This window comes from Phascolarctos cinereus, unplaced genomic scaffold, assembly GCF_003287225.1.
Source record: "Phascolarctos cinereus isolate Bilbo 61053 unplaced genomic scaffold, phaCin_HiC Scaffold_5;HRSCAF=322, whole genome shotgun sequence".
In the NCBI taxonomy this organism is placed as follows: domain Eukaryota; kingdom Metazoa; phylum Chordata; class Mammalia; order Diprotodontia; family Phascolarctidae; genus Phascolarctos; species Phascolarctos cinereus.
In genome coordinates, this window is record NW_027555958.1 from 345,688,039 (window position 1) to 345,713,842 (window position 25,804).

The 25,804-nt window shown below is 37.0% G+C and overlaps 1 protein-coding gene across 4 annotated transcripts in view; it reads right to left on the bottom strand.

The window, feature by feature from the left end:
- Nucleotides 1-243: 243 nt before the first annotated feature.
- The window catches only part of PLD5 (phospholipase D family member 5), a 418,024-nt gene continuing 392,463 nt past the window's right edge, over nucleotides 244-25,804 (bottom strand). For 3 of the 4 annotated variants that reach the window (XM_020982069.2, XM_020982072.2, XM_020982075.2), the window contains 4 exons: nucleotides 24,803-24,939; nucleotides 22,236-22,404; nucleotides 14,400-14,514; nucleotides 244-2,534 (listed from right to left, as the gene is read on the bottom strand). In XM_020982069.2, coding sequence (XP_020837728.1) covers nucleotides 2,266-2,534; nucleotides 14,400-14,514; nucleotides 22,236-22,404; nucleotides 24,803-24,939 — 690 coding nt within the window. In that variant the 3' untranslated portion in view covers nucleotides 244-2,265. Of the gene's footprint in view, nucleotides 2,535-12,698; nucleotides 13,685-14,399; nucleotides 14,515-22,235; nucleotides 22,405-24,802; nucleotides 24,940-25,804 lie in introns of those variants that run through there. The other variant, XM_020982070.2, reaches the window with a different exon arrangement.

Sequence of the window (25,804 nt, forward strand, 5' to 3'; positions counted from 1 at the left end):
CCTTTGCAGATCTAAACTCAGGCTTGCTCTATTTAGTTCAAGGGTAATCTTAGTTTTCCCCCCACTTTGTATTTTTATGTAAGCTAACTTACTAAACCTTACTGCACTTTACTGGAATGGTTATTGATCCCCGCATTATATCAAAGCTATCCATGTAGCACCCTACAAAAAACGGAATTTCTGTTAAATACTCAGGCTGAATAGGCTGGCCATTGGTGATAAAGAATGTCATTAAAACCAACAGACCTTTAAAAAATCAAATTCTTTCATAAAAGTACAGTATTCTTTAAAAAAATACAATTCTAGCACATGCACCATTTTCTAACTGGTTGACACGTCCAACCAAGCATTATTTTAAAACAACCAGAAAGTTTTGCAATAGTGAGACAAATCATCAGTCATCCTTTAATCCCAGGATCCAGCTGATAAAACTGATGTACATCTCTGTTTCTTCTGGCATAGTAAGAACCAAGTGGTTGAAAAAGAAGCATTGTGTTTGGTGAGAATGCTTTCTCTTGTTCTGAAAACGAATTGGTTTGTTGTTTTCCAAGAGGATGACCAGCACAGTGTTCCATGTTGATGTTACCACACATTGAGACAGAATGACATGCCAAAATGTTCCACTGAAATGCTTTCCCTGCATCCTTGATAACTCAAACTTCCATCAGGGTTCTTACATCTCCATGAGATTTTTTATCCAAATCTGCAGCTTTGAAGACATGTTTTGTTCCTCCATCAGGTCCTCAGGAAGAACTTAGTATAGATTACATTAGGATATCACCAAGTTGATCCCAAGAAAGAAGATTATATGTAATAATGCTTAGCATTTATATAGGCTCTTTTGATTTCAAAACACTTTGTAAATATTTCCTAATCCTCACAACATCCCTGTGAGGTAGGTGGGTATTACTGTCCCTACGTTACCAATAGAAACTGGAGGCAAAGGGGTGATGTGCCTTGTCTCTAGCTATAGAGGGAGCCAGGAAGAGACATGGGACTCTATTCCTGGCTGCCAACTACGTGCTCAGACTAGACCATGCCTCTCTCATGTGACAACAGCCTCTATTAATATATTTATGGGTCTGTATTGTATATTTATAAAATAACCACACACAATGAGAGTATAGAACAACAAGGCTAATTAGCATCCTTTTGCTAATTAGTAAAATATGGAAAGCATAGTTTTAAAATTGCATTTTTCTGAAAAGCATTTGGTATCTTAAGTTACTATAGAGGAAGAATGCTACAAACTTTTGCTGACTTACTCTCAAAAGCATCATAATGATTTTAAGCAAAGTAAAATAATTGTTCCACAAAGGTCTTTCCTCCATAATACCAGATTCTTAAAAAATGTAAAATAAATATCCCAATTCCCCCCTCCCCCAATCCAAACCCCAACAAACCTAAACCAAATCTGGCTTTACCTAACCTTGTTGGGAATTAATAGTGCTTATTTTTTTTTCCAAATTGGGAATCCACCTGACTTTTGGAGCAGGCAAAAATGCTCAATATATTGAAGGTTGCAGTTCAAAAATACCAATTTAGTAGAAAAGCACAGTTGAAAAGTGAAAGTTGAAAACTTCCATTTCCTTTGTGTAGTCATTCAGAGGAATAAGGCATTTGCAAAAGATACTCTACTAAGAATTAATGTTGTAGAGAAAGAACATAATAGAATTTAGAAGGAATCCTTAGAACAAGAACATTTTATAAGGGGCGAAGAGAATATAAAACCTATGCTGTTGGAAGGAATTGAGTGAGAAGACCAAATGGCATTTTTCACATATAGTTTTGGAGGATGGCGTATAAACGTAAGCTACTGATGCTTGGATGATGGTGTGGTGGTGCAGGAACGGGAGGAGTGATTTATGTGCCCCTACTGGTATCTTTGCCAAGGTGAAATACCCACTCTCCTCTGTAAGTCAACAGATCTTGAAGTGGCATCACAGAGCTCACCTTCATTCCCCCCTCAGATCTTGTGGTGATAACTGGGCAAAGAAACAGGATGAGAATTGAAGTCTTTAAATTCAAATGTAAAACTTGAAAACTACCCTCTAAGCAGAAATGACATTCATTGTCAGAAGTAACAAATATAAAAGTCTTAAATCATTGTATATAGAGCTATAATATAGTTATATAGATATTATTGTATGCAGTTCAGAGAACATTTTTGTTGTGTGCTTTTTCCTTAAAAAAGACTTTTTTTTTGGCTTCCCCACCTCCCCTAGTAGATACGAAATATCAATCTGTCCATCCTGTCAGGTGTCTTCATTCATGTTGTACACTCAAGGGGTCATTCTCGCTTGTATTGTATGCTGCAGCAGTCTTGTTTGTGACCAATTTGTTAAGTTTGTGACTGGAACAGTTAGGTTGTTTAGTTGGTTGTAAATTTTTGGCATAGGGTGAATACCAGTCCCTTTCAAACACCCCTTTAAGTTGCCTGATGATGCTTGTGCTGTTTTCCACATCTGCCTGGTTGATAACAAGGCCTGTGCCAGCATTCTGGGTAAAATCATTTCCTACCCAATCAAAGTTCCCTGCAAACAAACACAGAAAGAGCTTCATGGTGAAAAATTCATATCTACTGGGGCCTAGTGCAAATACAATAAAAAAAGTAACACTATTCGTCCTCCCTGCCCCGAAATAAATAGGAACAGTGGCAGGGAGAGTGGTTTGCATTGACAGCTCTGGGGGAAGAAAAAAATATTCTAAAAGCCCTTACATATGGCATATTAATATTTGCATATTATTTTGGCGTTTTCTCATCAGCTTCGCTCAACTAGAAACTCAAAACAAGTCATCTGCTGTTCTTTTTGTAAATGTTATTTCTTATTGACATTCACAAGATGCACTAAATACAGCAACATCTAAAATATATAGGAATAAACTTAAAATTCCTGTGAACAATTACTACCTTCTCAAAGAGATGACACATTATTTCATATGTACACATATAAATGTAAGGCATTGTCCAGAGGGGAAAATAGTCTGATCCTGACTAGATACATTTTTATGCCTCTTTACCCAAGGATATAAAACATTTTCCTGACACCAGGGTCAGATTTTTTTCCTACACTGGAAGCTGATGGCCACCCAATAAGTCCTGGTCACCTGGACAGAACTCAAGGAAATGGTTTAAAAAAGCTAGAATTGATCTTGGAGATAACTCAAATTCATCTGTAGCAGCTATTTAGCCTCATTGTGAAGATGTGAGTGAGTGACGCTGTTAGAAGCTCAGAGTTCCAACCTCCAGTATCTCACCTGTCATGCCCGGAGTCTATCAGGAGAGCAAAGACGTACCCTCAGAATGGTGGATTTGTTTTTTTTTCCCCTAGGGTTATCTTTCTTTCTGTTTATTTAAAAGCAGACAGGACAGCTCAGTATATATTTTTTCACATTTGACAAAACCATTCACTATATTGTGATCTTTATTTGTTTTATCCATGGCAACTCCAAACCATTTTAAAAGGGAGTACATATAATGGAGAAGGTAATTTAGTGATTGTTTAGAAGGCAAGAATATTTTCATTAAAAAATAAGATTCATCCAGGTTAGTCATCTTGCCTCTCCTCCTATATATTACTCAGTTTAAATACCTGCATTTGCAACCCTTTTTGGCTAGTAGGTGGTACCGGGTGATAGATGTGGCAGACTTCTCTGGGGCATTTTACGTAAAAGGAACCCGGCAGCTGCTAAAGGACAGTGCCTGATGGCAAGGTCCTCGAATCTATCTTGTGATATGTAACTGTACTCGCACCCAACCTTTCCATGCCTTTCCCTGAGAGAGCCTTGTGACCTGTGCTATTTATCTGTAAAGGGACTCTGATTGGATGAGAAAATCCTCAGCTATGATACTGCATGAATGGATGAAGGATTTGCCTCAGTTGGCTGGACAGATACTTTGAGAAATGACCTTGAGAAAACCAAATCAAGAAAGAGGTGAGCTGCATATTTTGAAAGGTGAACTTGGAACCCTGGAGCTATGGACATGTAGTGGAAGCTAGCCCCCATCATGTCTCTTGACCTCTAGGTCCTGTACCCTTAAAGATTAGTGAGAATAGACTTCCCTTTGGTGAGATCATTCTCTCTTGCTTTGAGTTGAGATCTCACCCCCAACTGAAGAGCCTATTTATTCCTTTATCTTCTGTGGTATATTCTAATCTGTATAAATTATTGAATTTCTTTTTGTTCCTTTCTATAATAATGGGAGTTATTCTCTATTCATGATGGTTCTTTGTGTAATCAACATTTTATGGGAAGGGACCAAGCTAGTAAGTGTAAGCTAAGGGCTTTTCTCCCTCTTGAGAACAATCAGAGATAGAAGTAGTTGTTATTTTTTTGTTGTTGTTCTTTATTTATTTTTAGTTTTCAACGTTCACTTTTGTAAGATTTTGAGTTCTAAATTTTTCTCCCCTCCCTCAACTCCCCTCTCCCCAACGTGGCATGCACTCTGATATAGGCTATACATGTATGATCATATTAAGCATATTCCCACAGTAGTTATGTTGTGAAAGAAGAATCAGAACAAAAGGGAAAAACCACGAGAAAGAAAAAGCAACAAAAAAAGAAAACAGTATGCTTTGATCTGCATTCAGATCCAACATGAAGAAGTAGTTCTGAACTGCTTAGAATTGTGCCCCTATACTAGAAATCTTTGAAGATGATAAAGTCATACAATTCTAGTCTAACACCTGTCTTGGAATCTGGAGGAGAAATTTCCTACCCTTGGCAGTCCTGGATTATTAACTATGTGACCCTGAAGAAGTCACTTAGCCTCAGTTTCTGCATTGGTAAAACAGGAAGCCAGGAATAGATGACCTCTGATGTCTAAGCCCTTTTAGCCCTCAATCCATGAACTATGGTGATTCTGAATAAGTCACAACTTCTTTAAGCTTCCATTTCTTTGTCAGAAAAATGGGGATAATAATAGCACCACTTATCTCAAAAGAATTATTGTGAATGTCAAATGAGATAAAGCATGTAAATCTTTTTGCAGTCCTTAATGCAATATATGTATGTGTACATGCATATGTGTACAAACACACACACACATATGTATATAAGCTATTATTATTATTAGGCTGCATCCTCAGGCTCCACAACCAGAAGTATAGAATTTTAGATAGAGAGACCTTGAGGCTATTCAGTTGAATTCTATCCAATGTATTAAGATACAGACTTCTGGTATCTTAGAGTTGGAGCTTAGAGATCAAGTTCAGACTTCTTGTTTTACAAATGAAGAAACCAAAGTTCAGAAAAAATTGAAAGACTTATTCAAGATCATAGAGCTAATTAGTGGCAGAACTGGGACTAGAAATCCAGGTCTCTTGATACCCTGACAGATAGCCAGACAGTCTCTGCTTCAGCATTTTAAGTGATAGGGACTTCACTATCTTACAAATTAATCCATTCAAGCATTGTTAGAGAATTCCTCCTTGTATTGAGCCAAAATCTATTTCCCTATAAATCCCACCCACTGCTCTGTGGAGCCTCACAGAATAAATTGAATTAGTCTTTCATATGATAGCTCTTCTAATACTGGAAGATATCAATCATGTTTTGCCATCCTGTATTTTCTTCCCCAAGCTAAATATCTCCAGCTCCTTAAGCTATTCCTACTTAAAGCCTAAAAAGTCGGGGTCATTGAATTAAGCATTATTATCATGAAGAAGATCCACTCACCAACAAAATAAAATTCATGTTACTAAAATGTTTTTGTTATTTTCTTACAAAAGTATTTGTAGGCATATCTTTTATCAACCAAAGTGTCAGTGGCTTCATATAGATGTATTTTTTGGTTTTGATGAGGAAGGCAAATTGGTGTGGGTGTGGGTGGGTGTGGGTGTGGCTAGACATTCACTGGGTCATCTGCCATTTAATAGCAAATGCTTTCTTAATGTGTGGTTTTGTGTTGTCAATAACTACACTAAAAAATGAGACTGCTTGTGTATACAGCATTTATCTGAAGTCAAATTTACTGAGAAGAAATTTGGAAATGTCATTTGGCTTTTAGCTTCAATGCAAAGTATAGGAACAATGCTATTGACTTTGCTTTTTAGCATTTCCTGTTAATGTCATGTTTTGGCAGACCTACAGGGTCTAAAACTTCAGGTCATTGATAATTTTTTACTAGCGTATGTGCCAAGAACTAAGGTCCATAGAGAAAGCAACAGTCTAAAGGTGGAAGTTCCTGGCACTCACTTATGTAAATATGCCTATTCTCCCATAGATGATGGTGTTCCTAATAGTTTCCTCCTTCAGAATCTATAGCTTGGGGGTGCTGAGATTGTGAATGGCTAAGAGAGAAGTAGCTAAACTCAATGTTAGAATGCTTGACTTTTCTCTTACTCAAGGCTTTGAGATGGAATCTGTGAAATCCCATTGCTTGTGTATTCTAAGACACAAGGACTTTGCCCCCTCTCACAGATAGATATGTTCATTACTTACATAATTTGGGAGTTGGGAAGAGCCCTAATGACTTGGATATTCAAAGTTAGCAAATAACAAAAATTAAAGATCTCTAAATAAAAGATTCCACAAAATCTATCCATGGCTAACACATGACTTAACTCTTCCAGGTCAGTTTCCAATCTTTGAAGCGTGCTATATACTGAAGTACAGTAAACAGAGTAATATTAACTCAATACTTTTGATCAATATTTTATATTCTGGGGCACTTTGAATCTATTGTTGAAATGGCCCAGAAGGGAAGTAAAGGGAACTAAAAAAGTGACTATAACTGACGCCCACTATTTCCTTTGCCTTTCAACTCATCCAACTGTTTCTCTCTTTTCCTTATTGGATACTGCCAGGAAACACTGTCTCCTCTGACCATGCTGTTTTCCTGATTAAAGTATTATCATTGTTCCCAGAAGTAGAATATAAATGATGCATAAATGAAATGTTCTTTTTCATGTCTATTAGCAAACTATGGAACCAAATGAATAAAAACACATGAGGTTATTGGTGGAAACACCCGAGGTGTGTTCTTGTCAGCTAGAAACTTTCCCTGGTGAATGCTGGAAGGTCTATAGAAAAAAGCATCGGGGATGCTTTTATGTTGTAGATGACTACTTTCGGTTATTAATGTTGTTGCTGGGGCAAGTTATTGTAGCTGAGACGCTGTATGGTTTTGTAGATTGTGCAGACTAAGCTAATTAAATTTGCACCAGCAGTAGGCAGGGACTGAAGATATTCAGACCCCTGCAAAGTGTAGGAGAAGGAAGTAAGAATATCTGTAAATTCACCTCAAGCAAGGTGATAATTAGAGTATCATGAGTGTCAGCAGCAGAAATCTGCTGGTGATACAAAACTGGCCAATGCCATTCACCCATAGGAGAAGGCAATCCAATTTACATCAATTGATGTGAAAGCAGTCTCTAAGACAGGTGGCTAGCATTGTGGTTCTTGTAGTCTGGGCGGGTCCTTAACTCCCTTTGTCATATGTAACTTTTATGGGACATGCTAAGAGGTCTGCTTTATTCTAGGGGATGCCTAGGGAGTGCTTTCAAGCTCATGTTCCCTCTGACAAGAATTCTCTTGGGTCCCACTTTTCTTATCCAATTCAGACTGAAGAAGCCATCAACATGGGGAGTGGGACAATGTAGTCACCTAGAGGAATTGACCTGGGACAAAGTGAGTGCCCTCAGACACAACTAGCACTGCATATCTGAAACAGCCTACCTACTCTTTCTGAGGACCCCTGAGGTACTTTCTGCATCCATATCTTTCCCTTCCCTCTCTCCCCTTTTCTTTCACTCCTTTTCTTTCTTTCCTGCCCCTTTGTCTCTTTCTTTTTCTCTACACACACACACACACACACACACACACACACACACACACACACACACACACACACACTCACACTCACTACCCTCATGCAGCTCAGAGCTAGGAGAGGTATGCTTATATAAATCTAGAGTTTAGGGCCTACAGAGGCCCAGAGTATCATTATTGAGTTTGATTTAATATATACTCATTGTCACAGAACCATTCTGAGCAGTATTGTATAGTGGAAAGAACATTGGATTTGATGTCAAAGAGTGGTATTGGGTTCAAATCTTGCATTACTTCTTTCTGCGTATTTCCATGGCAAGTCACTTAAAATACTAGGGGCTCAGTTTCTTCATCCATAAAATGAGGAGGTTAGACTAGATGAGCTCTAAAGTCCTTTCTTGCTCTATGATCTGGTAAGCCAGATGATACAATCGAGGCACTGAACCTTGAGGTTAGAGTACAAGATTTAGAGAGACCAAGGAGACTGGCAATGGGCAATATTCCCCACCAAAACCATAAATAAACAGCCCCAAACAGTCTTTGCTGCCTTTCCAGGGTATTGCTTATTTGTATTTCTGGGAAGGCCGAAATTATTTTCCTGTAGGCAGTATGACTGTTAACACTTCACTGTAGACCTCAATGTCACCGTGTTCTGGACAAAGAAAATCACAGTTCCCCACCTGGAAAAATGTAGGAACTAGAATATTCAGGATAGCTAGATTATATTCACTCATCTATTTGTTTGGTATTTTTTTTGTGTGTATGTGCTTTTGTTCATGATACTGCCTGAGCCTTAGAATTCCATCCTTAGCTACTAGCCTTTATTCTTACTGGCATCTAATCTACCCTAAACCCCAGTTCAAAGGAATCTCTTCTATGAAACCCCCAAGGATTCAACTTCATCCAGCTGCAAATGATCTTGTTTCTTCCGCCAAACTTGAACATTTTGTGCCACTCTAAATAATAATTTTATATTATTATATATTATCATTAAATCTAATTAAACTATTATTAAAGTATATATACTGCAGATTTATTATTTATGTATTAAATACATTAAAGTATATTATATTTGTATATTTTAAAATATATTATCATATTTTGTGTCATTATTGTATAATCATGGTCATATTTGCCTATGTGGCCTAACTCCATGATGATAGGCTCTAAAAGAGCAAGGATCATTTTAAAAATTCTCTTTGAGTCTTGCTAAGCCCATAGCGTGGTGCTTTTCAGATAGTAAACAATAAGTAAATGTCAAATGAATGACCTTGTTTCTGGGAGATGAATACTGATTAAATTTTGATCTCATTCTGAGAAAGTGTAGCAAGAACAAAACAATATTCTTTCCTTTCACACCTTATTGAAGGATTCAAGGAATTCTGTGTGTCTTTACTAATTTTTTCTAAAGGTTGAATTGAATCCTTCTCTGAATTATGGCTCTGTGCAGTTTTCACAAGATTCCCAAACACAGTAGTACTGCCTTGTATTCTGTTTTGTCCCCCATAACATATAATTTAACTTCCAAACTAACACACAGGACTTCAATGTTCTCTAATTGGGAAGTAATTTCACCCAGCTGCAAATCCCCTCCTCAGTTTCCAAAATACATTTTGAAATCTCCAAGTGCTAGCCTCACTAAAACACAAGGCAGTCTAAATTCTTGCTCTGGCCCTCCCTGCCACTCTGCCCAAAGGAAAAAAAAATAGGGGAAGGGGGGGCAAGTGAGCTCAGCTCGAGAAGATGGAAAATGGGACCTTGGTATGTCTTCTTAATTTCATTGATTAACCTAGCACCCTGCTGGTAGGTTCCACACGGTCCCAGAACTTCTGAAGGAAGTTTGCTATCCCTAGTAATCACCACCTGCTCCTTCAGGAAATAGCATGTCCCAGTTATACTTTGGAGAATTCAAGCACTAGCGGGCACATAGGCTTGAGGATGTCCTTGGTGTGAAAGCTTTGTGTAGCTGTATTTCTGTGATAAGGCTTCAAATGGATTTTTCCAAGCAGCTTTACTCAGTATTCTAAGTATGACCTTTTCCAGCAAATGCCTGACTGAAGGTTTAAAAAAAACCATTCCTTGGGCAAGCTGTTAATTATTTAAAACATCAACAACCTTTTTCTTCTGATACCCTTTAAATCCTCCCACAATGCAGCTGTGCTAACTTGATGGCATAGATGTGTCTCTAAAAAGTGATGTGGAAATCAAGTCATATTTTAGATGTACTGGGAGATTTTGATGCTGTGAGCCTTTTTGTAAAGTGAATCATATTTTGCATACATTGAGTTTTCATAGATTCATTTGCTACCTGTTTATGCCTTGTAAAGTGACTCAATCTGACCTTGTGACTCAAGTTTTCTTTTCATGACTGTGATTAAAGGATGTTTAAAATGCAGCAGATTACTACCTCAGGGGGGAAAAACATTCCTTCTGTTTGGATGGCATCTATTATTATTACCCTTATATATTCTTAACTTTTATAAATCCACAATTTAGTAGTTATTCATGGACATTGTGATGGCAGCATGGTTTAGACATTAGAGAACTGGGCTTGAAGTCAGGAAGCACTGGGTTGGGAACCTGCCTCTGATACTAGCTATGTGATCTTGGTCGAGTCATTTAACTTTCATATGGGGTGGGTTATTCTCTAGAACTTGTGTATTAGAGGAAGAATAATATTAGGAACAGCCAGGTAAAGAAATTCCCTCTATCAATGCATGTCACCACTTTCTCTGCAAAGTGTATTTTTAGAGAGTTGCCCAGAGTACTAAGATATCAAGGAACTTGAGGCCGTTAGGTGGCACAATGGATAGAGCACTGGCCCTTGAGTCAGGAGGCTCTGAGTTCAAATCTGGCCTCAGATACTTACTAGCTATGACTTTTGCAAGTCACTTAACCACCTCCCCCCACCCCAAAAATAAAAAAAAGATGTCAAGGAACTTCCCCCTGAATCACAGAACCAGTATATGTCAGAGGTTCACCATAAACTGAGGTCTGGCTAACTCTCTATCCACTATGCTGTATTACTTCTCTCTCTCCACATAAACAGTGGGAAAAAAAGTCTAAAATTCTTTATGAACTCTGAGCATCAAGACTTGTCATTAAAAATCTTGCCTTGCTTAAGGGCAGAAAAGAGATTTTAAATATTGTTATTTACTAATAACATTTCCCATTTGACTACCTCTCTACCAGAATACTCAATAAAGTAGAAATAGGAAAAGTTCTGACTCTAATGTCAACATATTAATGAACAAGAGTAATCCATTTAGGGTAACCAAGAGAAGCAGCAAGATAAAATAGCATTCCGGTCTTCCAGTGGAACTAGATTACATTCCATTATTCATTACAATTATTGAAATAATATACCATCTGTCCCAACATTTTGCTACTATTGAAAAAAATGACAACCCCAAAACTACTGGCTCTGAAACTAATGTTCTTTAGGCTTTTAAGATTCTCTGTGCACTTGTGGTGGCTATTTCAAAGTAGAGGAAAACGTATTTTTCTTGGTCTTCTCAAAGTTGGGTGTAGGGGATAATAAACATTCATGTCCTATATTTTTTATAATGTTTTCAACTCTATTGAATATTTTCACATCTATGACCTCACATGGTCCTCACAAGAAAGCTGTGAGGTTGATATGGTAGACCGTAGCATCCCTACTTTAGAAGTGAGGAAAGTGCAGCTCAGGGAGGATAAGGGACTTAACCCAAGATCCTCAGTTTATTAGAGACTGAACCAGGACTAAAACCCAGGTCTTCTAATTGTAAGGTGGAGGGGCCATTGATTATTACTTTCTCCTCCACTTAAAAGTTTTGTTGTTGTTCAGCTGTGTCCACCTCTTCATGAACCCATTTGAGGTTTTCTTGGCAAAGATACTGCAGTGGTTTGCCACTTCCTTCTCCAGCTCATCTGAGAGATGAAGACACTGAGGCAAATAGGGTCAAGTGACTTGCCTAGGGTCACATAGCTAGTAAATATGTGAAGCCAGATTTGAACTCAGAAAGATGAGTCTTCCTGACTCCAGGCCTGGTACTCTATCCACTGTGCCACCCTAGCTGCCCTACACTTAAAAGTAATTACTTCTTACATAAGGATACCTTGTTTCAATCAGTCAGAGATAGATATAAAAAATGCCTGGATACCTCTTTAAACCAAAGGCAGTTCAATTAGGTGCAGCAAGAATACTATTCTGATTGGCTGATAGGGCTTGGCCCCAGCCTTAGGAGCTTATTTGAATAGCAAGAACTAGTTTAGTACTACTGAGAGATTTTGAGAATCTAGTGAATAGGAAGGCAGAAAGACACTAGGAACTGAGCTAAAAAGAACTGACAGCACAACAGGCGAAAGGAGAAAGGGAAAGTAGGATTGGACTGTGGCAGAGAAAGGAGAGATTGAGGAAAGACAGCAATCCTACAGGGATCTTGGAGCAAAAGATTCGGTCAATCAATAAACATTTATTAAGCCTACTATGTATCATGCACTGTGTGGAGGTACTAAGGATTTTAGTTGGAACTTTAAGAAAGTCAGGGAGGTCGGTACCAGTAGAAGAAGGAGAGTATCCCAGACAAGAGGGACAGGCAGAGAAAATGCCCAGAACTAAGAAACGGAGTGTCTTGTTCACGGAACAGCCAGAAGTCCAGTGTCACTGCACTGAAGAGTACAAGTTGGGGACTGAAGTGTAAGAAGACTGGAAAGGTAGGAGAGGGCTGAATTATGAAAGGTTTTGAATGCCAAACAAAACATTTTGTATTTGATTGTAGGGGCAATAGGAAGTCACTAGAGTTTATTGAGTGTGTGTGTGTGTGTGTGTGTGTGTGTGTGTGTGTCATGATTGAACCTGTGCTTTAGGGAAATCATTTTAGAGGCTAAGTGGAGGATGGATTGGAGTGGGGAAAGACTTGAGGCAGGCAGACTCACCTGTAGGCTATTGCAAGGTGTGAGGTGATGACGACTTGCACTAGGGTGGTGGCAGTGTCAGAAGAGAGAATGGGGTGTATTTGAGAGATGTTGCAAAGGAAAAATCAATAGGCCTTGGTAATAGCTTTATTCATCCTGACGCCATCAGATGAGCCCACCTGAGGGAAATTCCAAGAAAAGGGATGCTCTTTCCCCAGTCCTCTGATTTAGTGCTTGTCTATTTACAGACATAGTAACATACTCTGCTGCTTCTTCTCAAATGTTTCTTGTAACCTGAATTTTGACTCCATCACAAAGAGGCCAGGTGTTAGCTGGTGTCAATTATTCAGTCAACAAATATTTATGATGCGCTTGCTATGTGCCAGGGACTGTGCTAAGCAATGGCAATACAAAGAAAGGCAAAAGACAGTCCCTGCTCTCAAGGAGCTCATAGTCTTATGGGGAAGACAACAAAAGTTATGTACAAACATGTAGAGTCAACTGAAGATAATCTTGAGAAAGTCACTAAGATTAAAGAAGGCTGTGAAAGGCTTCTTGTGGAAGGTTAGACTAGCTGAGACGTGAAGGAAGCCAGGAGAAGGAAATGAGGGAGAGAATTCCAACACCAGTGAAAATGCCCAGAATCAGGAATAGAGTGTCATGTGCAAGGAATGTCACAAGGAGGCTGGTGTCATTAGACTACAGAATATATGGGGATTGGGAGGGAGGAGGTATAAGAAGACTGGAAAAATAAGAAGGGACCAGTTTATGAAGGGCTTTAAAAGCCAAACAGAAGATTTTTTAATTAGAGGTAACTAGATGTAACTGGGAGCCACTGGAGTTTATTGAATGGGAATGGTGAGATGGTCAGACTTGGGAAGATGAATTTGACAGCTGAGTGGGAGGATGGATTGGGGTGGGGAGAGACTTGAGGGTGGGAGATCAACCATCAGGTTACTGCAGTTGTCCAGGAATGAGGTGATGAGAGCCTTCACCAGAATGATGGCAATGCCTGAGAACAAAAGGAGATGCAAACAAAGGTAAAAACAACAGGACTTGCTAACTGATTTGATATGAGAAGTGAGAGGGAATAAGGAGTTGTGGATGATATCTAGGTTTTGAGCCTAGGTGAATGTGAGCATGGTGGCATCCTCCATAGCCATAGAGAATTTAGGAAGAGGGGAGGGTTTTGGGGGAAAGATAATGAGTTTAATTTTGAACATGTTGAATTTAAGATATGTATGAGATATCTAGTTAGAGATGTCCAATAGTCAATTGGAGATTTAAGACCTTGGAGGCTTGGAGAAAGTTTAGGGCTAGGGAAATAGATCTGAGAATCCTCTATAGAGGTCATAGTTGAATCCATGGGAGCTGATGAGATCACCAAAGGAAATTGTTTAGAGGAAAAAGAAAAGAGGCCTGAAACAGAGCCTTGGGCAATGCCCTTGATTAGTGGTGTGATCTGACTGAAGATCCAGCCAAAGAAACTGAAGAATAGTCAAACAGGAGAATCCAGAGGGAGCGGTGTCTTGAAATCCTTGAGAAAAGAGAGTATCAAGGAGAAAAGAATGATCAACAGCGTCAAAGGTGGCATGGTCTTCATTGTTAAAATGGAAAAATAAGACTTTTACTAGCTACTTAAGAGGATCAGCTCAAATTAAGTAGTATATGTGAATTGCTTTGTAGACCATTTACATTCTTTACAACTCTCATTCTATGTCACTTACCAATGTAAGCTGCTCCGTCAGTTACCATATATTTATTTCTATTTAACTTGGGAAAGGAATTGTTCTTTTGTTCTTTTGCAGAGCAGGCACTCTCTCTTTCTAAATCAAAGAACTTCTGCAAAAGTAAGAAAGATAAGGCAAATGAATACAAATGAACAGGGAATAGTTTTTGTTTCCATTCAATAGGAAACAAGTAATACACTGTAGAATATTACCAAGAGACCTTGGACATAGGTTTAAACACATTTTTGTTTTATACAAACTGCCCGCACGCTTGTATTTCTTCCTATCGATTTATCTGGGTAACCAAAGGAGAAAGCTAACATTCATCATCTCATACTATAATTTATAATTTTAAGAAATAAAATGAACATGAAATCTGTCCTTTCGATGAGGTGAGGGCCAGGAAGATTATTTACCTCTCAGCATTATTCATCAAGGCATAGTGGGATTAAGTCAGCCTCGGGATATACTGGCTGCCAAGCAATGAACTGAATGAATATTCTTATATGTTGCATAAGTTATGAGAAGTGATATTCCCATCGTAATGATTCCACTTGTTTAAATGTGAGACTCAAAGAGGTCATGGTATTCTGTGCAAAGGAATGAGAGTTTTCATTCTGAAAAATGTGCCTAGAAGGTTTAGTTTTAACAAGCTCCCCGAGAACTATAATTTCAAATCAAAGTAGCTCTATTTTCTCCTCTGTCTCCCCCAAAGAGTTTTGACCCACTCTGACAGGTATCAAATACCTAGGGACTGTGTTTTAGAGGGAAAGAGGCAGTATGGCAATGCAGAAATAGCACTCAACTTGGAGTTAGGAAGAACTGAGTTTGAATTTCAACTTTCACATTTAGTAACTATGATTTTAGGCAACCCACTGACTCTGTGTCCTCTGAACCCAGGTCCTCTGACTCTCAAGCCAATGCTTCTACTTGACCCTGCTGCCTCTAAAAACACACACACCTTTATGTATGTGTGTGTGTGTGTGTGTGTGTGTGTGTGTGTGTGTGTATATATATGTATATATGTGTGTGTATATATATATTTGTAGTTATAATATTAAAATGATAAAATCATATTATTGGGGTAGGTGAAGTCATTTTTCAGTGCAGTTTCTCAGAATGCAATGTCATTGATAACATTGCTGCTTGGAATCTTTTTCAAGAGCTAAGATTGATATTTTGTCTTTAAAACAAAACCCTGTTTCACAGAAATAAGATGTTATATACAATAGTAAAATTTATATTAGTTTGATAAATCTGTGAAGTCTTCACTTATAATGAAAGTAGAAAAAGATGTTTATGTTCAAACATTTCAATTTTAGTGTATCAATCAAATGATGAGCCTAGGCCATTCTTGTTAAAATGGACTAAGGCCAAATATATCATTTGTTCATAGCAAATTTATCGATTTATATTTTAAAAAATCTTTAAAATGCGCACGTCTTTTGTCAAGTGCATAATAAATAGCTCTTTACTTCTTCCATTTCATTTGTAGCACAAAGTATTCTTAAAATTGGGAAATTTGAAAAATGTTTTATAAATTATTATCCATAGATCTAAATTCTCATAAATGCAATTATGTTATCTTTATCTGAGGACCTTTTATTTATTCAGTTTTTCAGATATATTCACCAAATTGGAAAGTTTCAAGAGGAAATTTTTATTATAAAATAAATTTGCTTAATTTTTATTATCATTAAGAAAAATGACAATTTCTTCTTTTAGCTCAAAAGTCCTTTGAAGTACTTTATGAGAAAACCAGCAGGTTTCACAATGATATGGAAGTCCACTATGTTCTGCTTCAATACTGTCACACAATTTTATAATTTACTTTTTCATGTAGTACTTTTTATAACGTTGACTATTTTAACAGCTTGAAAAACTCCATGACCCAGAATCCTAACTTGTCCTTCTTGATTTAAATGACTTCGCAAAGCATGTAATTGTATCTAAATTGCATGAGGAGTCAGGTCACATTTTAAACTACTATTTGTAGATCTGTATTTTATCCTGAAACCACCTGAGCTCCTTCAGTGCAAAGTACAATGAAATATTCCCACATCATATAATTTTTTTTATTAAAAAATTCATTAATTGAAAAATTTTCTTGATGTGGAATTGTGACAACTATGTTTCAAAGAATTGACTCTTCACTGAATCAATGGCATCAATAAACCCTGCAATGTAATAAAATGAACATTTAACAATATCTCTTGTTTAATCCATTTGCAAGGAAAAAAATTAGTTTCTCAATGAATAGATTGCAAAGGTCTACAGACATATGGACAAATCTCCTTCCCACCATATTAACTATATATGGAACCATTCAAAACTACTTTGTATATAGTTGTTATAAATCATTTTGACTATCTCTGTAGTTGCAGTTGCAGGTAGCACCAATGTTTCTCTTACCAAACAAGGCTGTTTACATGAAGCAATTCTGTAAGCAAACATACAATACAAGAAGTCTTTTTGTGGTAACATATGTGACTGTTGAAAAAGTTGTTTTTGCAACTAATTTTCTCCAGAAAACTTCTCTTGTCTTGTGCTATCTGCAGCCAAAATATTTTTAAAGACAAATGCAGCTATCTCTTTCTATTAAGGACCTCTGAGCCTTGCTTTCCTTCCCATTGTTGAACAGTTAAGATACCTGGGCATTTTTATCGACCCTGCAACTAAAGTTTCTTTTATGTGTTGCCTTCACCAATTAGAATTTGAGATCCATGAGGACAGGGGCTGCCTCGGTTTTTCTATTTTTATCCCTAGTGCTTTGCACAATGCTTAGCACATATGAAGAGCTTAATGAATTCCTATTCATTCATTCAAAAGATAAATATTTTCTAGACTTGGTCTTTTTTTTTTTTGGTTTCTATATTTCTGCCACTTAAACTATCTCTGTCTTCCTTGTACTAGTTTTAAATGTAGATTAATAATTGAAAAAGACATTCAATTTTGAAATTATTATTATTATTATTTTTTGGTGAGACAGTTGGGGTTAAGTGCTCATAGCCACTAGTAAGCTAGTAAGTGTCAAGTATCTGAGGCCGGATTTGAACTCTGGTCCTCCTGACTCCAGGGTTGGTTCTGTGCCACCAACTGCCCTATTATTATTTTTTTAAAGACTGAGTCCCCATATATTGGCCAAACTGGAAATTTAGGTACTATTCACAAGGTCCTACCTATGCCACTCCTAATTGACATGTGAATTTTGACCTGCTCCATTTCTGACCAAGGCAGGTTTATTTCTCATTTGACAGCATGGTGGACCTCTACTCTGAAGGCTCAATATATTTATGCTAAATTTAATATGGACACTGGATCAGCATAGCCACTGCAGCTAGAACTCCTGAGCTCAAGAGATATGCCAGCTCCAGCCTCCCAAAAACAGGCATTCCAGGCTTGTGCTACCACACCGGCTTAAATTTAAATTAAATTTTAGAAAATTTTAATTGAGAATCTGTGTGACTGTTCTCAAGATATTTCAATTTTTTTTTAAGTTGAAGTTTTTTTGAAAACTAGCTTATAATGTATTTACTGATGTGAATGAAGTTGATAAATACAGCAGATTTTATGGTCATTTTAACTTTTGCACAGAAATTATTCAATTTCAATTTTATATCCTTTACATTCAAAAGCAGCACGCAGTGCTATAGCATAATTCACCTGTTTGTAAGTCTACCCCAACTCATGACTGATAATGATAGTAGTAGATTATTCCTGCATTGATATTTGACACACTCATATTTGACCATTTTAACTCATTGATTACTTATATTTAATCTTGTTTTTACATACCTTATTAAATAATTACTGTGTAACATTCATTGTCAATTGGCATGAATTTGCTGTGTTAACCTTGTACTTATTAACTTTGATTGAACCTCAATAGCCAATAATTTTAGTTGTTGCTTAGTATCTCCCTACTACCTTGGGAAACTCTGTCTTAGGAAATGGTCTCCATGACTTGATGTATCTAAAAAAGCTTGTTACCTAGTGGCTAATATTTTTGTTATAAATATCCCTATATTTAACTATGCTAGTTCTCAGAGGAGACACACAGCTATTTTCTAGGTTTCCTACCCATTTTGCCTCTTTTTAAAACCTGCTAGAGCTTTGCTCTGCTGGCACAGATTTAAAAAACTTGAGATTACCTCCATGTCATTGCAGATACTCTGAAAATGCTTTAATGTGCCTCTAGTAAGATTTAATTGTCTTTCTTTATATTAGAGGTTTTACAGATTCTTTTTTCAAAACTCCCTGGAATTTGGAAAAAAAAATCAACAGTTGATGTTGGATAGCCTGTGGGAAGCCAGTCACTCTAATACACTATTTGTGTAGCTGTAAATTGGTCTAACCATTTGGGAAAAAAACAAATTGGAATCATGCAAGAAAAGTGACCAAGCTTTTCATACCTTTTGACTCAAGAATATTCCTTCTGGGTATATAGTCCAATGGAGTACATTAAAAACAACAACAAACGCCCCCCTCAAAAAAAAAAAAACCAGAAAGGTCTCACATCCAAAATATAACCATATTTTTTTTGTAGTAGCAAAGAACTAGAAAGAAAGAGGTGTCTTTCAACAACAAAGTATAGCATATGAACATAATAAAATATTACTGTCCAGTAAAGAGTGATGCATGTGAGGAATTCAAAGAAACTTGGGAAGTTTCTTATGAACTGATACAGAATGAAGTAAGCACAATTGGAAGAATAATATGCACAATGCAAATGAAGAGATCGCAAAAAGAAAGCTGAATTCTGAGTATTTGAAAAAGCAATAAAATTGCTGGAGAAAAAACATGATCCCAGTAACTTTACATAGTGTTTTCCTAGGTATACTTTATGTAGTTTTTCCAGCTTTATCTCTTTCTCTGTCACTTTCCAATTGTTCCTACCCTGGGATTTGTAAAAACCTGACTTTTATGATAGCTCTGTGAAATTTGGTTAGTATAAATTCAGCTTGCCTGGAATATTTAGGTCTGCCTAATAACCAGGCTAATACATAGCAAATACATCTTGACAAGTTTCTAAAGGTCATTTAAACACATTTCCCCTTAATTCATACTCGACTCTAAGGGCACTTTTATGACAGTACCACTAATGAATATTACCCAGAAGAATGCAACTTACACTTGATTTATTACTAAAATATTCATTCATTTGACTTATTTCCTCTTTGTAGAAAGGCATTATTAAAAAAAAAACTAGCCAACATTTTCAAAAAGTAGAAATATATGTTTTAATGAAAGTTGGGGTTGGAATGACAAAGTAGGGTCTCAGTAAGAACCTGTTTGCTCTTAAAAGTCAAATATGGCTAAGGGGAGGAGGAATAGCCTTGCATGTGAAAATGAATTCTGCTAGAACTAATAAATTCCTAGAGCAAAGACTTATTAGTCATTGAAATGTTATCATCATTTATGTTGTAGTTGACAGAAAATGGAGAGGTTTCAGGGATGATTTGTTTATTTAATTAAAATTTGGCTCTTTGGGATGGCCTTGTGAAATTCACATTCATTCATTCTTCCAATGTCCCTCCATAAAGGCAGTTTTATAGTATTACTGGATGCCACCCAACTTCAGTGTCTTCCAGTCATATCATGATAAGCTTTTCAGACACTAAAACATCCCCTCTCATTGACAAGCTCATGAGAAGAAGACATCACAAAGTTTCTTTGTCTGCCTTCATAAAAAACTTGCCCTCAGTAACCATATCAGGTATTTGGGGAAGTCACCTCCTTTTCCACTTAGTCTTGCAATCATTTCTAAAATTTATGGATTGCTTCGGTAAGGGGGTAGTTTTGTAGTTTTTGCTTTGCAAACTAGCTATTGCCAAGATAAGCTCTCAGCAATTTGCTTTAGGGTAATGAAGCCATCTGTGTTTAGAAGAGACTAAGGTAATTAAGTTGCTCGTAAAATTCAAAAAAGATTAGAAATCTTAACCAGAGGCACAGAATGTTTCTAAACAAGATGATCCACCTGATAGCTTGGCAGAAGCTGATGATGTCAAACCCTAGGTAGGAAGCAGGCTTAACATATATAGGTCATCTTCCAAGTCAAAATGAGGAGCAGGTGTACATGGTTCTCTAAGTTCCCTAAATACTCTCCTGGTTAGTGGTATCTGCCTCTTTTGCTCTATCCTGAGCCTGAATGGTGTGGCTTCCCTTATCTCTCAGTATGTGGCATTCAAATCCGACCTCAGACACTTACTAGCAACGTAACCTTGGGCGAGTCATTTAACTTGCCTGTTTCAGTTGCCACATCTGTAAAATGGAGATAATAATAGCACCTACCTCTCAAAGTTGTCATGAGGATCAAATGAGATAATTGTGAAGCACCTGGCATGTAGTAAGTGATATACAAATGTTAGCTGCTATTATTATTATTTGAGCAGCACTAATACTTTAAGTTTTCTGAAAATAGATCAAGAAGATTTTTCTAAAAAAAAAAAAAGACTTTCTTGCCTGAATGAGAGGGAATTATGAAGCTTTTTATCTATGGTTGAACCCTCTTATCAAAGGGTGATAATGGCCTATGGCTTTTAGAACCTGTACCAAGCCATTGAATTCAAAGAAAGTGAGGCCAAGCATGGCAGCAAAAGCCACTAAGTGAGAGTTGATCTTTTTCGTGTGAATTCTACCATCTCTGTCCAGGACCCTCAGCTATTAGAATGATTGTGGCCTTGCAGGTGAAAATGCATGAAAAATAAGGATGTTTTAGGTGAATGAAAAATTTTAGATAAAATGAAAGTGATGGGAGAGGCTTCTTGGTGTTGCTCAAAGACCAGGCATTAAGGATCTTGGACTCTAGCCCCAGCTTTGTTATCTCTAGATCTTCGGTGATCGACAAAGTTAGCTAATAGGTGAGGAAATATTTTGAAGAAATAAAATGTGGTACAAAGATAAGATGTGATTGTCATTTGAGAAATTAGGGCCGTGGCAGCCTATAGATTTGCACAGTGTTTTCCAGTAATAATGATCTGGCTATCAGAGTGCTGAGACGCTGGAACTGGGTTGGATGGAGTCTCAAAGATCAAGCTATCTTTATATAGGAGGAAGAATGTTGTATTAGAAAGAGCACTGACTCTGAGTTAGGAGAGACCCAAATTCACCCTGGCTCTCCCATTTATTAATTGTGTAACTCACTCTGAGTAAGTTGTGTAACTTCTGAGCCTCAGTTTACTCCTCTGTAAAATTCCTGTATTGGAGTGTGTACTTCCTATCTCATAATGCTGTTATGAGGAAAGTACTTTGTAAACAAAGGGATACAGAAACATGAGTGGTTGCTATTATTTGAAACGCAAATCCATAGTAGGGATATGTAAGTAATAGAAGTGTATCTGTTACTAGGAATTCTTACTAAGTAGTGGATAAAAGATCAATAAAGCATCTTATAGCAGCCAATATGGTGGTACGTATGGATCATATAAATAACTCCAAATTATTGTCTGATGAGAAGAAGCTGATCAGTAACTTAACAAGATCATAATTTTTAAAATATGAAAAAATATTTACAGTAGAATAGAAGATCCTTGAAGGCAGGCATAATTTTATTTTTATATTCTTTGTGGTCTACATATAGTTGGCTCTCTAATAAGTGTTCGTTGAATCATAATGATTTGAATATTCAAAGTCCAGTATTGCTTGCTGAAGTTCTTTCACCATTTAAAAAAATAATTATCACCATTTTATTCATCTTTCATTTGCATGCCGGAGCACTTCTTAGCACAGAGTAAGCCCCTATTAAATGTTTGTTGATTAATTACTAAAAATATCAGAGAATGTTAAATGAACATTCAACACATTGTGAAAAGATAAAGTAGGTCTGGTACTTACAACTTTCAAACTGCAGTTGGCAATTTCAGTGCAAATAGCTTTAAGAGATGAAACAAAGTTAAATGTGAGGGGGTCTGTTTCCTTCCAGAAACTGATGAGGAGTCGGACTTTAACTCTTCGTAAAACTAATGCTTCTCTTATTTTCCCATCCAAATCTGGCCAGTAAGTTCTGTGGAAAAACCATATTCTTTAGTTTGCTGAAAAAGCAATCTATCAAAGAAAAACTTGAACTTTGGTTAAAATGACTATTTATTTATTTTATGATATTTAAAACAGTTTTGGGAACAAGTTGATTAAAACAATTCCATAAATGAATTTATAAGTCTGTGAAACTAGATTATCTTAAACTAGATTATCAGTCTATGAAACAGATTATCTTAAATCTCCTTTTGCAGATATATCAGCTATATTTGCACCTGTGAGGCTATGTTTTTGTCCTAAGGTAGAAATGGAGTGTAATTTGTCCCCCAGAGGGCAGAACATGTTCCTTCCCCATGGATATGTCAGCCCCATACCTTGCCACCCTTTGCTGCTAGTATACTATACCAGAGGGTACAACTGCCCCCAGACTTCCATGGCCAGGATCTCATCACTTGAGTGACCTGAAGTCTACCTTCCTCTTCCAACCCTTTCTGGAGCAGTCATATTCTCTGATTAGGATTGTTCTTTGCTTTGTGGCTATTATATTTTGCCTAAATGGATATTTGTCCCGGGGTAAAAATTCCTGGTATGGCTATGGATATAATAATCAACAACACAGTAGCAGAGATATTAATAATTAGATAACTTGCCTAATATTACATGATTTGATTTCTGAGTTAGGAAGAAATAACAGAGGCCTTTTGATTTTTCACTTCAGAGTTCAATCACCGGATCTCAGTGGAGAGAACAAATAGACCTTGGGAAGCAGCAGGCATGTAGAGGAACTGGCTCCTTAATGTGTCCCTAAGTTCCAGCTCAGTTCCCTAGAGACTTTGGGAAATTTCCTCTTTGGTGAACTCAGGGAGTCTCTCTCCCACTCTCTTGTTAGATAGATATGGACGGATATACATATATATTGATATCTTACTTCCATTGGGAGAGTTAATTTACTCTGTAATATTTTCTGGTATATTCAAATATGTATAACTTCACTGATTTCTGTTTGCTATTTGCTTGGATAAAATAATTTATTCACTCTTAACTATTTGTGATGATCTTTTATGTAATTAACATTTAGTGGGAAGGGAGTCAAGCCTCTTTATTATAAATTTGAAGTATCCTTTTCCCTTTAAGGGTTCATGACCAGGAAAGTTAATTGAAACTAAAAATCATTTCCCCTATGTTAACAAAATTTAGGGGACCAGACAGATATAATTCTATTCCAGTACCCCTCTTTGAGGAGAGCAGAACAGCCAGTCTTGTAGCCCTTTTTCTATTCCCTTTCAGGCAGAAATAAAAATCTTTCTTGAAAAGAGATAGAATTGGATTTCAGATAGATTATATATTTATGCCTCCCTTCAAGCCACATTTAGACAAACGCATATAGTCATGCATGTAACCTCCATGGGCAACACACATACACTTCACATATCTATCATCTGAAAAATTCATTTTTTTTGTGAAAATGTTATTACCCTATAATAAAACTAACAGAAAATTTGCATGTACTGGATTTATTAGAAATATGAAAAATTTATATGAAGAATAAGTCACATGAAATCCTTAATCCAAGGAAATTTATTTTGGAGTTCTGTTTTCCAAGAGAAAAAGCCTATATTCCTACTCTCAAAACTTACATTTAATTTTGTAAACTTGATCTTAATTAAACTGATCATCTAATGCATTTGTGGCATCAGACTTTAGATATGCCCAGGAAGAAATGAAACCTGGGAAGGTCTAGGGCTTGGACACCTTTCTACTTATTCATGCAATGATTTTTCGAAAGGGTTTGGCATAAATTGTGTTCCTAAATTTAGTCCATGTATTTGCATGCTGAAACAATGATGAATTATTGAAAAACTTCTCTATTTGTCACACATTGATGCTCTGCGTCTCCCACAGAGGGATGGATAGTTTTGATGAGAACATTTTTTTAAAAAGTTTTTTTTCCTTTAAGTTAAAAATATCTTTATGAAAATCCAGGTTTTTATGGAAGTTGCACTGAATGACATAAAACTATCTCCCCTTTCAAGGCAAAGCTTCCAAGATTCATTCAGGGGCAGCATATCCTTTAGAAATATTTCAACAGATAATTCTAAATTTGGTGACTATCAGCTCATGCTGTGACATCCCTCACTCTTGCTCGATTTGGTCTTTTACCTACAAATAGCTCACAGGTAGGTCAGAGGGAAACACGTTGATACCTTCTGCTGAGCAAGAACCTGGCTTCCTGGAATGGTTCCACTTAGGGGGCATGCAGGTTCTTGTGGACAAATCACTGCAAATATTCCAGATTCTTATTTTACAGAACTCAAGGCAGTCACTACAGTAGTCCTGTGCTTAAGATTAGCTCTCAGTCATTTCTTCTTAAGTAATGGCATGGCCCTCATCTAACAATGATCCTAACACAGAATCTAGGCACTCACCTTTTGGTGCTTGTGTTAGAGACAGGCAGGTAATCCATTACAGCAATGAACACAAACTCCTTAGCATCGTCAATGACACTATAAATGGCATCTATGTCAAAGCTCCTATTTTTAGGGCAAAAGACTTTGGGAGAATTCTGTGAATATACAAAGATCAAATTATTGAAGTAGAAATATATGTAACTTAGAGCATTTTCCTTTTTTCAGGAGCTGACTTTTACCACATTTTGGTAATGGCTGGTTCATTTAGTTTGGCTAATCCTAGATCAGGTTTTCATTAGTTGACTCTGGAGAATGAGTTATTGTAGGTATTCGATCCCCTGAAGAACAGGTCCTACTATAAGACTCACCAGGGCTATGTGAAATGATTTTGTACAAATGGGGACGTAAAAATAGTCTTATCTATATTTTTCTTTTTCATTTTTATGTAGCCTATCTGTTGGAAGGACCAAAAAGTATATCTGTTAGGAACCTAGATGTTAAGACACATATCCCTGCTAGTCTATGTCCAGAGCCTTAACTAGGGTGAGGCAGTCAGGGCTTTCTCTATGGTGTTGATATTCAGAAGGTGCATTTTTTCCTGACATTAGTTTGAAGAGATCATCCTCCCTGAGTCTGATCACCTGGACCACATCCCTAAGAAGTGTTAAGGCAAGAACTGAGTTGAACTCAACATATCTAGTAAAAGCTGATTAGGAACTTTCCCCCCAACACATTGGACATGGAGCCTCTTCCATTTCCTCATCCTTGGGACCCACACAACAAGCTTCTTTTCTTCTCCCCTTAATCTAACAGTATCTAAGCAATTTTTCTATCCAAAAATAATTTTTTTTATGGAGTAGGCTTTTAGTGCCCTCTTTGGTTGGCATTTGGGGGCAAGAGGGTAATTATGGAATTAGCCACAAGATGTTGCACTGGCAAGAGTACAGAAGCTTTATCAGTTCCACTTATTAATTGTACCTGCTGCCCATGTTACTGTCAGGCCACAGGTCAATGTGTAGT